This window comes from Mastacembelus armatus, chromosome 4 (genome assembly GCF_900324485.2).
Source record: "Mastacembelus armatus chromosome 4, fMasArm1.2, whole genome shotgun sequence".
Classification (NCBI taxonomy): Eukaryota; Metazoa; Chordata; class Actinopteri; order Synbranchiformes; family Mastacembelidae; genus Mastacembelus; species Mastacembelus armatus.
Window position 1 is genome coordinate 26,855,125 of NC_046636.1, and position 14,361 is coordinate 26,869,485.

General features: G+C 44.2%; 1 protein-coding gene across 10 annotated transcripts in view; it reads left to right on the forward strand.

Moving 5' to 3' along the window:
- myo9b (myosin IXB) overlaps window positions 1-14,361 on the forward strand; it is a 47,790-nt gene that overhangs the window by 11,963 nt on the left and 21,466 nt on the right. For all 10 annotated transcript variants that reach the window (XM_026305566.2, XM_026305564.2, XM_026305557.2 and 7 more), the window contains exons 2-4: window positions 4,618-4,838; window positions 4,980-5,199; window positions 5,552-6,061. In XM_026305566.2, the coding sequence (XP_026161351.1) occupies window positions 4,681-4,838; window positions 4,980-5,199; window positions 5,552-6,061 (888 nt within the window). In that variant the 5' untranslated portion in view covers window positions 4,618-4,680. The remainder of the gene's footprint in view (window positions 1-4,617; window positions 4,839-4,979; window positions 5,200-5,551; window positions 6,062-14,361) is intronic.

A 14,361-nucleotide genomic window follows, 5' to 3' on the forward strand; every position in this document is an offset into this window, starting at 1 on the left:
GCCATCCAATGGTCTTTTAGCCCTGCTGCTAACACAGATGGTGTGTTTTTTTTTTTTTTGTTTTGTTTTTTGTTTTTTTTTTTTTCTTTGTCAGAGAATTTAATTTATTCATTGCTGTTGGGGATGAAAAGAGAAAATCACGAAATGTGACAAAAATGCTTCTGGAAAGTGTCACTAACTCTAGTTTTAATGTAGTATAATGATTAATTAGGTAGAAAAAGCTGTTTCATGCATACAAATGCAACTGGTGCTTGTCATTATTGATTAATCTAGCAGTTATTGATGAGTAGTTTGGTCTATAAAGTGTCAGAAACCAGTGAAAGTGCTTAACTGCTCTCATCATGTTACATCCTTGATGGAGCTGCCTGTGTCCTGACTCATGAACTTCATCAGGAGCCCTGTGACGCTGGACTGGAATGAGGGGAGTCTCCAGATCTTTCACACGCCGCTGACACTGTAACATCCTTTGTGTGTGTGTGTGTGTGTGTGTGTGTGTGTGTGTGTGTGTGTGTGTGTGTGTGTGTGTGTGTGTGTGTGTGTGTGCGTGTGCGTGTGTGTGTGTGTGCATCAGAGGGTGACACATACAGTCAGGGGAGTGGAAAAAAGAGTTGTGACAGATAGACAGAGACTATTCTGTTTGACCTAATATGTGTAACCAGGTTCACTTCCTGCCAGATGACGGAGTGGGACGGTGGTGCCTCAGCACTCACTGCCTGCTCTGTTTATGAAGTCTATATTTATGAGTGTCAGCGAGTGTGTGCGCCATGCTCAGGACGCCCATCAGGAAGACAATTTACTGTTTGCAGCACAGACTAAAAGCATAGCACTTAAGGCTCTTCCACATCACCCGGTGAGATCATAAACACTACAACAATTGGCCATATAAAGGCAAAATATTTATTTTCTCTCCTCACTAATTGGCACTGTAGTCTTTGCATTGCTCCTCCTCTTCCTCCTTCTTTCCTGGGTGGAGCTTCTTGCTAATTCTTTGAAGGTGGGTGACATGGTAGGAGTTAAAGAGAGCAGACAGGCAGTGAGACCTGGTTGGATTATCTCAGATAACTCTGTCACTTACAGCCATTCCAGCTTCTGCTAGAACGGACTTAGAAGAGTGATGTATGTCTTTCTCCTCCTAATTCGATGGTGCAGTATTTAGTATTTACTGTGTATCTATAAATGGTTTGGGTCCAGTTGTCCCATTAGAGGGAAGGGTCACTGCAAATCAGTAGAGTTGTTCTGAGTGATCAGGGACCGGTCTCTTCCAGGACGACCTTGCCTCTATTCCTGGGGCTTGAGGGGGTCACTGATGGCTTGAATGGTCTTGAATGGTCTGTGGTCTTACACTATAGCTATCTCTGTGCAACACAATTTATTTCAGTGACATACAGTGCTGCTCTTTTTATAGCTCAGAGAAATATTAACCCCCAGATGACTGTGTCTGATGGATTGGAAGCTGTTGCAATAGTCCAGGCATGAACATGTGGGGTCATGAAGAAAGAGGAACCTTATCTGAAAAGTCCAGTGATTCAGCTTCCAGTCTCACATCCATCTTAATGATGACTGCAGTGGAACAAATGTACTGCAAACCTATTCTGTTTGGATAATGAGGTTGGGTGAGTGATACCTCCTCCTTTCAGCTTGGTTATTGCCTCTTCCTGTCCTCTGTAAGCAGCTAAAGAGTCCCTCTGTACCCTCAGCTGCAGTCCTGTACCCTGGTGTCTTCCCATCAGAGCTATGTAAGCAGCTAAAGTGCCAGCCTGGGGTTTTATCTGGGAATGCTAGGATTCCCCACAGAGGATCTCCAGTGCAGCAGGAAGCTGTATTATCTCAAAGCCTCTTGTCTCATTTGACGGTCCCCTGGGACGTCTCCCTCTTCTGTCTCACTTTCTGATGTTTACCACTTCTCTCTCCCTCTTTCCCTGTTTCCCTCTGCCTTCCTGTCTTTTTCTTTGTTCACTTTACTGCCACTGCCCTTTTCCCTCTGCACAGCCACACCAACTGAAATGAAATACCTTACATCTTGCACACAGATACTCCAGCTTTGTTTGCTCTTTTGAAACTAGTTGAGAGCAAATCAGGAGTTAAAGGGACAGATTTAAACCAGACAGGGCCCATGATGAAGGATAATGATGATGCTGTCTTTTGTGGTCTCTGCAGTTTCGCATGCCTCTGCGTTTTACAGTTTTATGTTTTTTGGGACTGTGGTCAGCTAGCCTGGCAGAGGCACAAACTCATGAGTCTCACGTTGCTCTACTTTTTCCTCTAATTCCCTACTGTGACCTAAATGATTCCAGAGTTGGCCTTGTTAAGAGGCCTTTGTCATGCACTTTGTATTTGATCCATTTTTGGTTTGTACATTTGTGTTATATGCTTTTGTGTGTGTGTGTGTGTTACAAAATAAATTCCTGTCATTGCTTTTAATTATTATTTACATACAGAAACGTCTATGCAGAAGGTCTGGACCTTGCAAAAGTAAAAGGATAAATAACTCACATATAGATGTATTCAGGAAGACACAGTATGCATCCAATTATCTGCAGCTCCATGTGGAGGGATTTATTCCTTCTAATGAGAGAAACAGTTGGATGAAATCAACAAAAGCTCCTTTGGTTATACAGTAGAGAAACAGACAGTATCATCTTTGCTACTGTTGCTCACCTTGATATTTTCGCACATGATTGAAATGATCCTCTTATGGCTAATTTATGAAATGACTACTTATAACAGAACACATTGGCACAGTTACTGAAAAGCTTTAGGGAAAACAAATCTATTAATGGAGAAATGGAGAACTTGATTTCATAATGTGTGGAAACATCTGTGAGACTCTCTTTTCCCTAGGCCTGCTTATTTTGGGCATATCTCAGACTATAAGATTTCTTATTTGTCAGGTTGAGAAAATAAACCGTCTCTGCTTGAATGATAAAAGTGATATACTGTGGGCTGCAGAACCCTGGTTCAAGTTTCCAAAGCAGTGCAGTCTGACAGTCATACAGTGATTTAAACCAGGTTCTTGTTTTCCCAAGGGGTTGGGGGTGCACGTTACATAGCATGCATTACTGATGGAAAGCCACACTACATGATGCATCATTAGAACACTCTTTACCCAGCTGCTGTCTGTGTGATTCAAACTCAACTTTAGATCAAGATTCTGCGATCGTTTTTGTTCCAGACAGCATTAATGTGGATCAGATTCCTTTGGCTGTGGTCCAGTTGGGTGTTGAACTGAATCAGTCCTGGAAAACCTCAATGCTGCTTTGAAGAGTTGAGTTTAATTCCTGCCAGTAGTGTTTGTTCAGCTGTGACAGGGTGACGCTGTCATCATGTCAGTCTGACCTTGTCAGCAATTTGGGTGTGAGGTGGTGACGTGAACCTGCAGTTGTATGAAGAGGTCTGATTGTACAATGGTTGCACTGGTGATTACAGAGTAGTTCTGTACTGGTGCTACCCACTGTACAGTGGACGGTGGCGTGGAAAGTCGTTACTCATGTGGCTGAACCCGACTGAACCTAACTTTTAGTTCTGCGTGCATCCTGCAGATAGCCACATGTTCATGGAAGCATCATAGAGCGATATCACTTATATCTTCTTCAAGCTGCTTTTGTACCAGACCCTTTAAGGAAATCAGAGACTCAGCGTTAAGGACTGAAGAAACTGGTTCTCAGTGTGGTCTTCTCAGGGCTCTGCGATGTTGGTTTGACGCAGAGAAGATTTGAGTTATGGATGGAGAGATATGTTGTTGAGGTGGAGGGTTAAAAACTTCGTCCTGCCAGTGAAGGTCTATGTCATACGTTCTCACTGTAGGTGTCGCGCGTGTGCGTGTGTGTGTGTGTGTGTGTGTGTGTGTGTGCGTGTGTGCAGGCAGGAATTACGCCATTTGTGGTTTACACTAAGTGTATTCTGTTTTTGTGTCTTGATTGCTATCTCTTAGCGGAAGGGTTCAATTTCTGTGCAACGTCTGCAGTTGCAACTTGTGGTAAAGTTTCAGTGGCTACAGCTGTTTACGTGTGATATGATAAGAATGTACTTCACTTTTTAAATTAATCAAGTCCTTGCTGATACATTGCATTCACTAAGTCTTCTTTTAGTCAAATATCATCACATTAAATACAGTTACTGAAGTTGTTTGCATGTCTCCTTTGTCTGTTAGTGTTGTTAAAATGATGCACAGTGGACCACAGTTACGTATGTGTTGGTCTCTTTGGTATGCACACACATTTTAGCTTATTTCTAGATGTTCCTTGGTGTATCAAGGTTTTCAAGAATGACTATTTGTTGCATATTTATGAAGCCTGTGCCCTTTCACAACAGTTCCATTGACTTGCTCAGGCTCTTTTCTAGGCTAATCAGAGACATGTGTCTGTAGTAGAGTTGCTTATGTGCAGAAACGTTTCAGGAGGGTCAGATACCAAGGAGGAGCTTGGACACTCTTCTGTTTGCTTTTTAAACAGTTTTCTATCTGCTGTGTGTTCACTGGCAGAACTAAAGTGTTGAGTGTTTATTAGAACCAGACAGGTGCTTGTTGGCTTGTTGGTCCTCCCACGTGCTCAAATGATGAACAGACTTATGGGTGTTTAAAAAGTAAAAAGAACTAATCAGTCGACCTGTTCATTTCAGGTGCAGCGTGGTGAGAGGGAAGCTGTGTGTGCGGCATGCTGAGGCCACTCCCCCTGCCTCAGGATGAGTGTCAGAGATGGCGCTGCCACCATAGCGATGAATACAGGTGGAGGAGGAGGAGGAGGTGGGCCAGCTAACCCCATTGACCAGGATGACCGCTTATACGTGCTTCAGATCTACCCGCGGCTGGCCGCCCATCCCTCCACCTGCTGCAACCTTAGGTGAGTGTGTTACGGTGTCACAGCTAGAAAACACACTATCGACAGTATTGTCTGCAGCTTTTAAAGATATGAGGACTCATGGAAGGATTTAGTACAACTCAGCAGTGATCAAGATGAATAATCACTTCATCTGCTCATCAGAGTACAGAAGGACGCCACAGCAGCCTCTGTGATCGCGGACGCTGCCTCGGCTCTGGGGCTGGACCCCGGCCGCCTGTACGTTCTGGCAGAGGTGAAGGAATGTGGAGGCGAGGAGTGGGTGCTAGAGGCCGGAGATCTGCCAGTGCAGAGGTTTCTCCTGTGGCCTCGGAAAGCCCAGGAGCAGCACCCTCAGAGCCTTGGCTTTTACTTCTTACTACAGGTAAACCTGACAGCACAGTTCTCTGTTCTCACACCGAGTAGAGCTGCTAAAAAAAAAAAAAAGACCTATTTCTGTTTGCATGTTGCATTTTGCTTCCTTCTCTCTCTTCCTCTGTTGCGTTTGCAATGAGAAAGAAAAACAAGTCAGCCTAGGTAACAGGTTGCGCACCAGTGATGGGAAACAAATAAACACAGACGAATTGGCCACATGCAGAATGTTTCCAGTACAAAGTGCAACAGGAACACCAATGAGCTCGATGCATTTGGACCTGTGAAATTCAGGCGGTGCAGAATATACTAATGAAAAACAATGAGTTTTACAGGCTTTTGTTCTTTTCATTTGCATCATCCAGGAAAGGAATCGTGATGGCTCTATCCGTTATGTTCACCTCCCGCCTGTGTCCAAGGAGCAGGAAGCACAGCGGCTAGCAGCTAGGGGTTTCCTTCCCCCTCCACAAGATGACTTTGCAGACCTCTGTAACCTCCCCGTCCTCAATGAGGACAGCATATTAAACAACCTGCGCACACGCTTTTGCAAGAAGAAGATCTACACCTATGCAGGCAGCATCCTCATCGCTATTAACCCCTTTAAGTTCCTGCCCATCTACAACCCGAAGTACGTCAAGATGTACGAGAACCACCAGCTGGGCAAACTGGAACCTCATATTTTTGCTATCGCAGATGTGGCCTACTACGCCATGCTCAGGAAGAGGGTCAACCAGTGCATCGTCATCTCTGGGGAAAGTGGCTCAGGCAAGACCCAGAGTACCAACTTCCTGATCCACTGTCTGACGGCACTCAGCCAGAAGGGCTATGCCAGTGGGGTGGAACGGACCATACTGGGGGCTGGACCAGTGCTGGAGGTAAGATGCTTTTTTTCTGTTTACCAGTGATTTTGACTGACAACCAGCTCATCCTGAGGTATTTTCGTTGTATGATATAACTGGTGAATTACAATAACCCAGTGAGTTTGGGCCGGTGGCTCAAGGTGTAGTGAGCTGGTGATGCTTGTGAAGGGATGAGAGATGGTGATGAGACGCTGGTGTCTCTCTGTATATAAGGACACAACAAACACATAGTGAAAGACGGTGAGTCTGGTGGTTTCTCATAAGCTCTGAGCTTTTCATCTGTCGTCTCATCAGTCACATGGTAATAAGGTATAATTATTCAGATTATCATGAAAACATCCTTTTTTTTCTGTGTTGAGGTAGAAATTTAATCCCCAGCTTTCAAAAAGTCACATCCAGCAATGACAATGATTCCTTACAAGTGACTCATGAGTCTTTCATTTGTCTCTAGATCTATAGCTACGAACATATAACATCATGTGATGTTACATCAAATCCCCTTCAGTACTGAGATGTAATGTATTTTCAGGCTGTGACTTCAACATACTCTGTGCGTGGGATGAGGTAGTGGGGCATATGGTCGTCTGTGCATAGTGCAAAACACCAACTGACCCAAAACTATGGTTGACACAGAAAGAAGAATTGAAAAAGAGGATGGGAAGTTGCTCCAGTAACCCTTCGATGTGAGCCCTTTAGAAATGCTGTGGAAATCTGCGTGAGACATGGGCTGTTTGTTGGTCGTCTGTCTTCTGTCTCTGCCTAATGCTGTGACTTTGGTTACGTGTTTGTGACTGGATGCACGTGCTAAGCTTTGTTCAGCAACATTTTCTGGGTGGAAATACGAACAGCCTGAATTTCATTAGGAGCTATTTTTTACCAAGACCAGAGTATATCTGTGTTTCGGTCAGGTGACTGTGCTCCTCTTCCTGCTTTCTCTTGCCTGAGAAATTAGGTGCTTGTGCTGACTTGTTCTCTTCAACCTCTGACAGGACAGAATCAACCAAAGCAACAGCCAGACTAAAACAGTTGTGTGAATTACTCATAGCTAATGCTCTGTCCATGAATTCTGAAAACTCAATAAGTGATTTTTTTCCCCCCTAAAAATCAAGGCAGTGTTGAATATTTGTTTAAGAATAGCTGGTGCACATTTTTCAGGCCTGACTGTGAACAGACTGACCAACAGCCTGTTCAACTGAGTCATTTGGGCTCTTAGATATCTGGTTAATCAGCATGAGAAACTATCTCACAAAGCATGTTAATCAGATAAAACACCACCATATTCTCACCCATGCATCCATATTTTCAGACGGCCTGTGAAATGTTAATGTTTATTTTTTTCATCCCGTGAACAGTTTAGACTTTGCAGGCATTTAGAAAACAGAGACTCCACAGGGTGTGACAAGGGAGGGCTTCTGTCTGCAAGGCCACCGGGCCTGTGTATGTGCTGCAGTTGTTCATTCAGATCCTACTGCAAACTACAGCCCCCTGTGTCTGGAGACGAAAAGGCACGTACAAGCCGAGGTAGACATCTGTTAGCTTTTAGGTCGTTGGATGCGTCACAAAAGGTGAAATACTGCAATGTATTGTTTTGGTTAGAGTTTAATCCCCAGTTATGTTGGTAAAGAACAGAGTTGACTTTATTTTATTTTTCATTCCTGTAATCAGAAGTGGGGTTTCTTCCACTTTCACATATGGAAGGATTTACCCCTGGTCGGGCCTTATGCAGGGTTATTATTGTGAAGTCATTTTCAGCTTTGGCCTCTAATAAGCAGCAGCCCATTGTGAGTGTTGTCTCACAGGGTACTCTGCATTATGGGGTGATATTGCTTTTAGACTGATTCCTGTGAGCAGTGCTGCTTGGATCCATTTCTGTGACTTGACCTAGATGGAAGAATTGTTAGAAATGGGAAAAATAAAATGAAGTACTGCTCCCTGAGGCTGCAGAGAAAATGTCAGAGTGAGAAATCCCCTATCGCTGCACAGTCACCTGACTGACAAGTAGACAAAAAGCAGAACTGCCGGAACTTGGTTTCCTTTAATAGACTTCTGTGGAGTGGGGAACTAATTACTCTCACTCCTGATCTGGAGGTAAATCTCCTCTACTTATTTTTCTGTTTCACAGTATTTAACAGGATTGTAGCTAAAAATAAACCGTTTACCCAGAAAAGCTGTTTTGGAATGTGTTTTATTCAGAGTAGAAAAAAATCCCATTGATATGTGAAAGTAGATTTATTGGAAAACGCAGTGATGTGAAATTAAACAGAAGCTTCATGGGAATCGCCCACACTTGAACATTAAGGTCAAAAACACCATATGGGGAGCTACAGTAATGAACAGGTATCCCACCTTCTGTCAAACCCTTATCATCCATCCACATACTCTCTGACTTATCACTGGAGGTTTTACTTGCAGAGCTGCTGCGTCCTTCATATGCCTTTGAATAAGTGCAGCGTTGGTCCCTCGATGTGTGTCAGTCTGTCAGAGTCTTTGGTTCCGGGCCGCTGACGGAGGGAAGGAGGGGGAGGTGATGCAGAGATTTTCCCCTCCATCAGCAGAGTTCTGGTCCCTTTGGCAGGCCCGGAGCCGTTCTACCATTCACTACCAGAATGCAATGCACGTGTGTGGTTGTGTGTGTGCGTGTGTTAGCCCAGTTCAGAGCTGTGGTTGCATGGGCAGACAGGGAGACGGTTTTGGTCTGTGCTGGCCTGTTCAGCAGAGGAAGTGGAGATAAGATTCCATCTGGACCCAGACTGTCAGTCATCCTGGAAATGGAATAGCTGTGTTCAGTCCCATTAAGCATTTTTACTCTTTAACTTGGATTTTACTCAAAAAGATTTAGGTGCTTTAACGTTTCCCACGCTGATACGTGCAAACAGACCCTTTTGGTTAGTTTATGTCAAACAGCCTGTTTAGATAACACTCGCCAAGTTTTTGCTCATAAGATGGCTGACATGAAGCAAACATTGCAGAGAAAGCAATAACGCTGAAATGATGACCCCTCCAGCTTCTCTCCACACAATCGGTCCAACTCTGTCAGTTCTTCCTGACTCTGTAGTGAGTGTAGTGTATATATGGGCTGTAGGTTTCTATTTTTAGACGACTCTGCCAAAGTGAGGAATTTTTATATTGACAGATATTTATTTGGTTCACTTTTTGTTGCTGATCAGGTTACAGGAGTGGAAAATTCAAAGAGTGTGTGTGTGTGTGTGTGTGTGTGTGTGTGTGTGTGTGTGTGTGTGTGTGTGTGTGTGTGTGTGTGTGTGTGTGTGTGTGTGTGTGTGTGTGTGTGTGTGTGTGTGTGTGTGTGTGTGTGTGTGTGTGTGTGTGTGTGTGTGTGTGGGACCTCCTCATGCTATAAGGGAGGTCTCCAGGCCCGGGTCACATTTTGAGGAGATGAGATCATCGTTTGTGGTGCTGGCCTCTAGCTCTTGGCTGTTGCTGGCATATTAAAACCTGAACCACCTCAGCCTCCGTCACAGTTCAGTGCCTTATAGCACTTCTTTTTACTCGACCTTTGTTGATTGTCTTTTGATGTCTTCTGTGCTTTTGGAAACAGGGCTCCTTCCTGTAGCACAGCTCTCCACCTCTAAATGAGTGATTCATTTCTGAACTGGTCCAACTGGTTGATCCTCTGTGACGTGGCTCTTTTGGTGTTTTCTTTTGCTCGACTTTGAAGCATATTTGGTCCTTATGCCTCTTGCAGACACACATTACAAACTATATTGGCATTATTTGTCAGCAGTCGGTGTTGCGGTGGTTTGAACAGGTTCGAATCCCATTCAAAGTGCAGTTTGCATGTTCTCCCTGCATCTGTTTGGATTTTCTAAATTGTTGAATGTGAGTCTTTGTCCTGAGATGGACTGGGGAGCTATCCAGGCTGTACACCGCTCCTCACACAATGTTGGCCGGGGAATGGCTCCAGCATCACTCCCCCAACCCTGAAGGATAAGCAGCACATAAAGGATGGATGGATGTGTCAGCAACAGGGAAACACAGATGTTTTTCTTGTCTCGTTGTATTTCTAGGAAGGCTTTAAAACTAATATTCCTTTTGAAATGTTTATGAACAGGTTTGAAATGGTTTAGCTTTGATGGTCCATGTGCATCAGGTTTAAAAGATGCTGCTCTAGTCTTTGAATTGGTGGATGGGTGAAGGCAGTGAATGAATAAACAAAAAAAAAATCCTGAAATAAATGTAAATATTTGCACCAGATAAATTATTAGTAGACAGACATTATGGCTGCTTGTCCTGGTCTCTCACAGCAGGAAAGTGCAATTTGAGGAAGCTGCTTTGATCAGAACACTAACCTGTGAGGTGCTGCAGTCCCGTTAAACCACTCTAATTCCCCGTCTCCTAGCTTCAGACAGGAAGCTCCTATCATCCGGAACCCTCTTTAACAGGAAGCATCTACGACACAGGATGTAACAGCAGTGGTTCTCTCTGCCTGAGCTCAGGGACCTTGAGGGGTGTGGTTAGAGCAGAGTATTGTATTGTTCTTCAGGAAGTGCGGCCTGTTGTTCTTTTGTTTGTCTCCTAGCTCTGGGTTGCACCTCTTCGTTGCTCAGTTATATTTGGTCAGACTGGGTGGTGTTGTGTCCGACTCTACTAAGTCTCTGTGTCATGCTCACACATAGTAAGTACGAAGGCCTCACCCTAATTAAATCACTCAGAATCATGTTGAAGAGTAGTACATGCTGTTCTTTACAGGCCAGTAGAGCTTACATGCAGCTACAGGCCACTTCGGGATCTATTCATGGTACCATGACCACACCACGTGCTGCGACTTGATGTGGTACCCATCTAGACATCATGCTTGAATTGCCTCCAGTCTGGCAAAACACGTCAACAAGACACAGTAGAAAACCTTTAAATCAACTGAATCAGCGTAGCCCTGAACTAATATTTGTGTATGCAATAATGAAAAAGAGGTTTTGTTATCCACACAGGAGAAGGTATGGATCCTGTAGGCGCCTCTAGAAGAGTCAAGTCACCTACTGGGTGCTAAGAGTGAATTTCATCAAAAGCCCAAAATGCTGATGGTGGAGAAACATTTTAATTTGAGTCATGTATTGGTTAAATTGTCGCTGTAGGCTGCAGAAGTCAATTAGGACACCACACATAAAAGTATATTAGTAATTTGCAGACATACGATTCACAGACTAAATGCATTTTAAAAAGTGGAATGTGTTGAACTAGATTCATAGAGAAGTACCACAAACACCCATAAGTGAGTGGTTATGTCACGTTGCAGGGTCTGTGGTTTGAGTCTGGTTCCAGACATGTTGCATGTTTGTAATAATCTATGTAATCGTCGCTTGATTTGTCCAACCAGCAGCCCACGCGCTCAGCTTTCACCGAGAAAGGCAGCAAATCTTCACATTTGTGTATTTGATAATTAGATATTTGATCCAACAACATCTGGTCACCAACAGTCATTTCCGCTGAAAGTCCAAAGGTACTGGCACATCAGCCCATTGAGGACCAGAAATGAATAAAATATTGTTTGTACATATATATATTGCACTCACACAGTAACTGAAGTGAAGTGTTTCAGAATAATTGCATTCATTGGAGCATTCACTGTTAATGAGTCGGATCACTAGCCCCAAGCTGAGCACTTGTGACGCCGTCATTATGCCTCAATGAATCAATTCTTTGTTAATCGTTGGGCTGAGTTATGCTTCAGGGTCGCTGTAAGACACCGTATAGTGGCGGCGTGTGGCAAAGCCGAGCATAGGGGAGGAACTGTGTAGAGACATGGTTGCATTCAGTCACCGCCAACATCATGTGACCTCAGCAAAATAGTTTTTTGCATTGAAGACTACAACCACTAAGTACGAGCGGTGTTTTACCTCAGCATTGATTATATAGGTTATTCCTCCAGTTAACAATAGACGAGTGTAGAAATTTAATTTGGACAGTTTGGTGTGTGTGTGTGTGTGCGTGCGCGTGCACGTGCCATTGAATAAGGTAGCGCTCCTGCTGTGGGATTGTGGGAACTGTCCTTCTGGCAGTTGGGCGGTTCAGAGCCCTTTGTGAGAGCGTCCATGCTGTAGTGAGGTGTCTGCTCCTTTGAGCAGTCGGACTTTTAAAGGATGCAGCAGTGCCTCAGTATTACAGCAGCAAGGCCCCTTAAGATGCAGCACCTGTGAATTGATGTTGACAAAGGGGTTTTTTTTCCTTGTCTTTCAGTTTTGGTATTAGTTGACATGTTGAAATAATGTAAAGAAATGCCTGTAACTGTAATGTTCTCAGATGATCACAGAGCCAACCACAGAGGAAACTGCACAAATCTAGGGGGAAGTAAAGCAACCCAGGACATAGATGTTGTTGCATATAGAACTTATATACACTCATTTCTAATTTTACATCTCTGTGCCTGCTTGTTCACTTAAGTGACAGTGAGCTTGTTTTGTAAGGAGAAGTGCACGTATACGTGAGAGGCCCGAATAGGGATGTGAGATTCTGGTTGGTTTGGCTCTGTGGAAGTGGAAATGTACAAGGGGGCAGACTGTCAGAGAAGACTGCTCAGCACAGAAAGGACACTGTTCAGACAGAGTTGGACACCGTGTGTGTTGGACATGCACACCTGTAACATGTGCATGTTTCTCTATTTCCACACTCTCTTCCTTCTTTTTCTCCCATAATCCCCGTGAGTGCAAGCTGTATTTCGTAAGAATGCAGATTAGACCACGTCTTTCCGCGGACACAGTTTGGCAGAGCTGTCAGTCCTCTTTCTCATACCTGCTGAGCCTTCCAGCCAATCAGATCGTCTGCTGATGGGCATGTTCGAATACGATTAATGCTGTGACATGTTTAGCATTCCCTCCATGGTGCAGCCGCCTGGTTTTTGTAGAGATTTCCCAGGGTTTTGTGGTCTTGTCTGCAAGGATTGTGAAGGGGGGTGAATGGCACAATGGGTGGTGAGACACTTTGGGATATTAGTGCCAGAACACACTTAACTGACCCTAAAAACCTGGAGCAGAAGTGATAGCACTACACTTATATAGTGAGCAACCCCTAAATAACTCATGTCCATCTGTGTTATGCTTTTTAAATCAGCCTCTACAAAAACCCAACGTTATAATCTTTGCTGAGAGGCTTTATTACAGAACTCTGTTAGTTTTAGCCGAGTGAACCTGATGAACTGACTGTACGACGCAGAATATCATGTGGTGAAAAAATCAGCTGAGTGGGTGGGTGGGAGGCTTGTCTGAGCAAGTTCAGGTTAAACTGAACAGGGACGATACTGGTCATGGATAAGAGAAAGTCAAGCTTTCCTTTTGTCAGCATCAAGCAACAGCTGCTGCCTGTTACTTCTCCCAAGTCTCCAAAAACCTTTTAAAGTCAAGTTGTTTGGGGGAAAACGGGTGAAAGCAACGAAAAAATGTCATCACACCAGAGGGCAAATGTAAAACCAGTTTTCTGATGCAAAGGAAATAGAAATATGTCACTGGATCATCCTAAGGAATCTCAATCAGAAATTATAGGTGTGTCTGTGTGTGTGTCTGTGTCTGTGTCTGTGTGTGTGTGTGTGTCTGTGTGTGTGTGTGTGTCTGTGTGTGTGTCTGTGTGTCTGTGTGTGTGTCTGTGTCTGTGTGTGTGTGTGTGTCTGTGTGTGTGTGTGTGTCTGTGTCTGTGTGTGTGTCTGTGTCTGTGTGTGTGTCTGTCTGTGTGTGTGTGTGTGTCTGTGTGTGTGTCTGTGTGTGTGTGTGTGTGTGTGTGTGTGTGTGTGTGTGTGTGTGTGTGTGTGTGTGTGTGTGTGCCTCAACACGTCTGTGTCAAATTCACCCTGCAACTGCTTTTGAAGACACAATGTGGCTCCTAATTAACATGCAGAGTCAGCTCCCTGTGTAGTGGCCTCTCAGTGAGTGTGTGTGTCTGTAACAACCTGATCATGTGCATCCTGAAGAAAAGAGTCTTGCTCTGTTTCTGTATCAGTCCATTAAACAGGGCCCCTCAGTGAGGGCTGGTGGCTGGACTCCGATACTGATATAGAGACAACCAACCTGCATTTATCTGTCATCACTGACCTACGCTCTCGCTTTTACTTTCTCACACACACACACACACACACACATTGTAAGCAAGAAAAACAGAAACAAAAGTGAGAGGAGGGCAAGAGGCAGCAATGAGTTGCAGATGCAATAGACCCCCCCTACAAACATGCACTTACACACACACAGTCTCACCTCTTCTGAAGCTGCACTTCAAAAATTAGGTGTAATCTTTGCACCATCCAGTTTGTTGGTTGTCATGGTGATTTTTGTTGTTGGGGACTTCGGTTAGGGTGCTAACCTGAAAGTGTCCCTCCC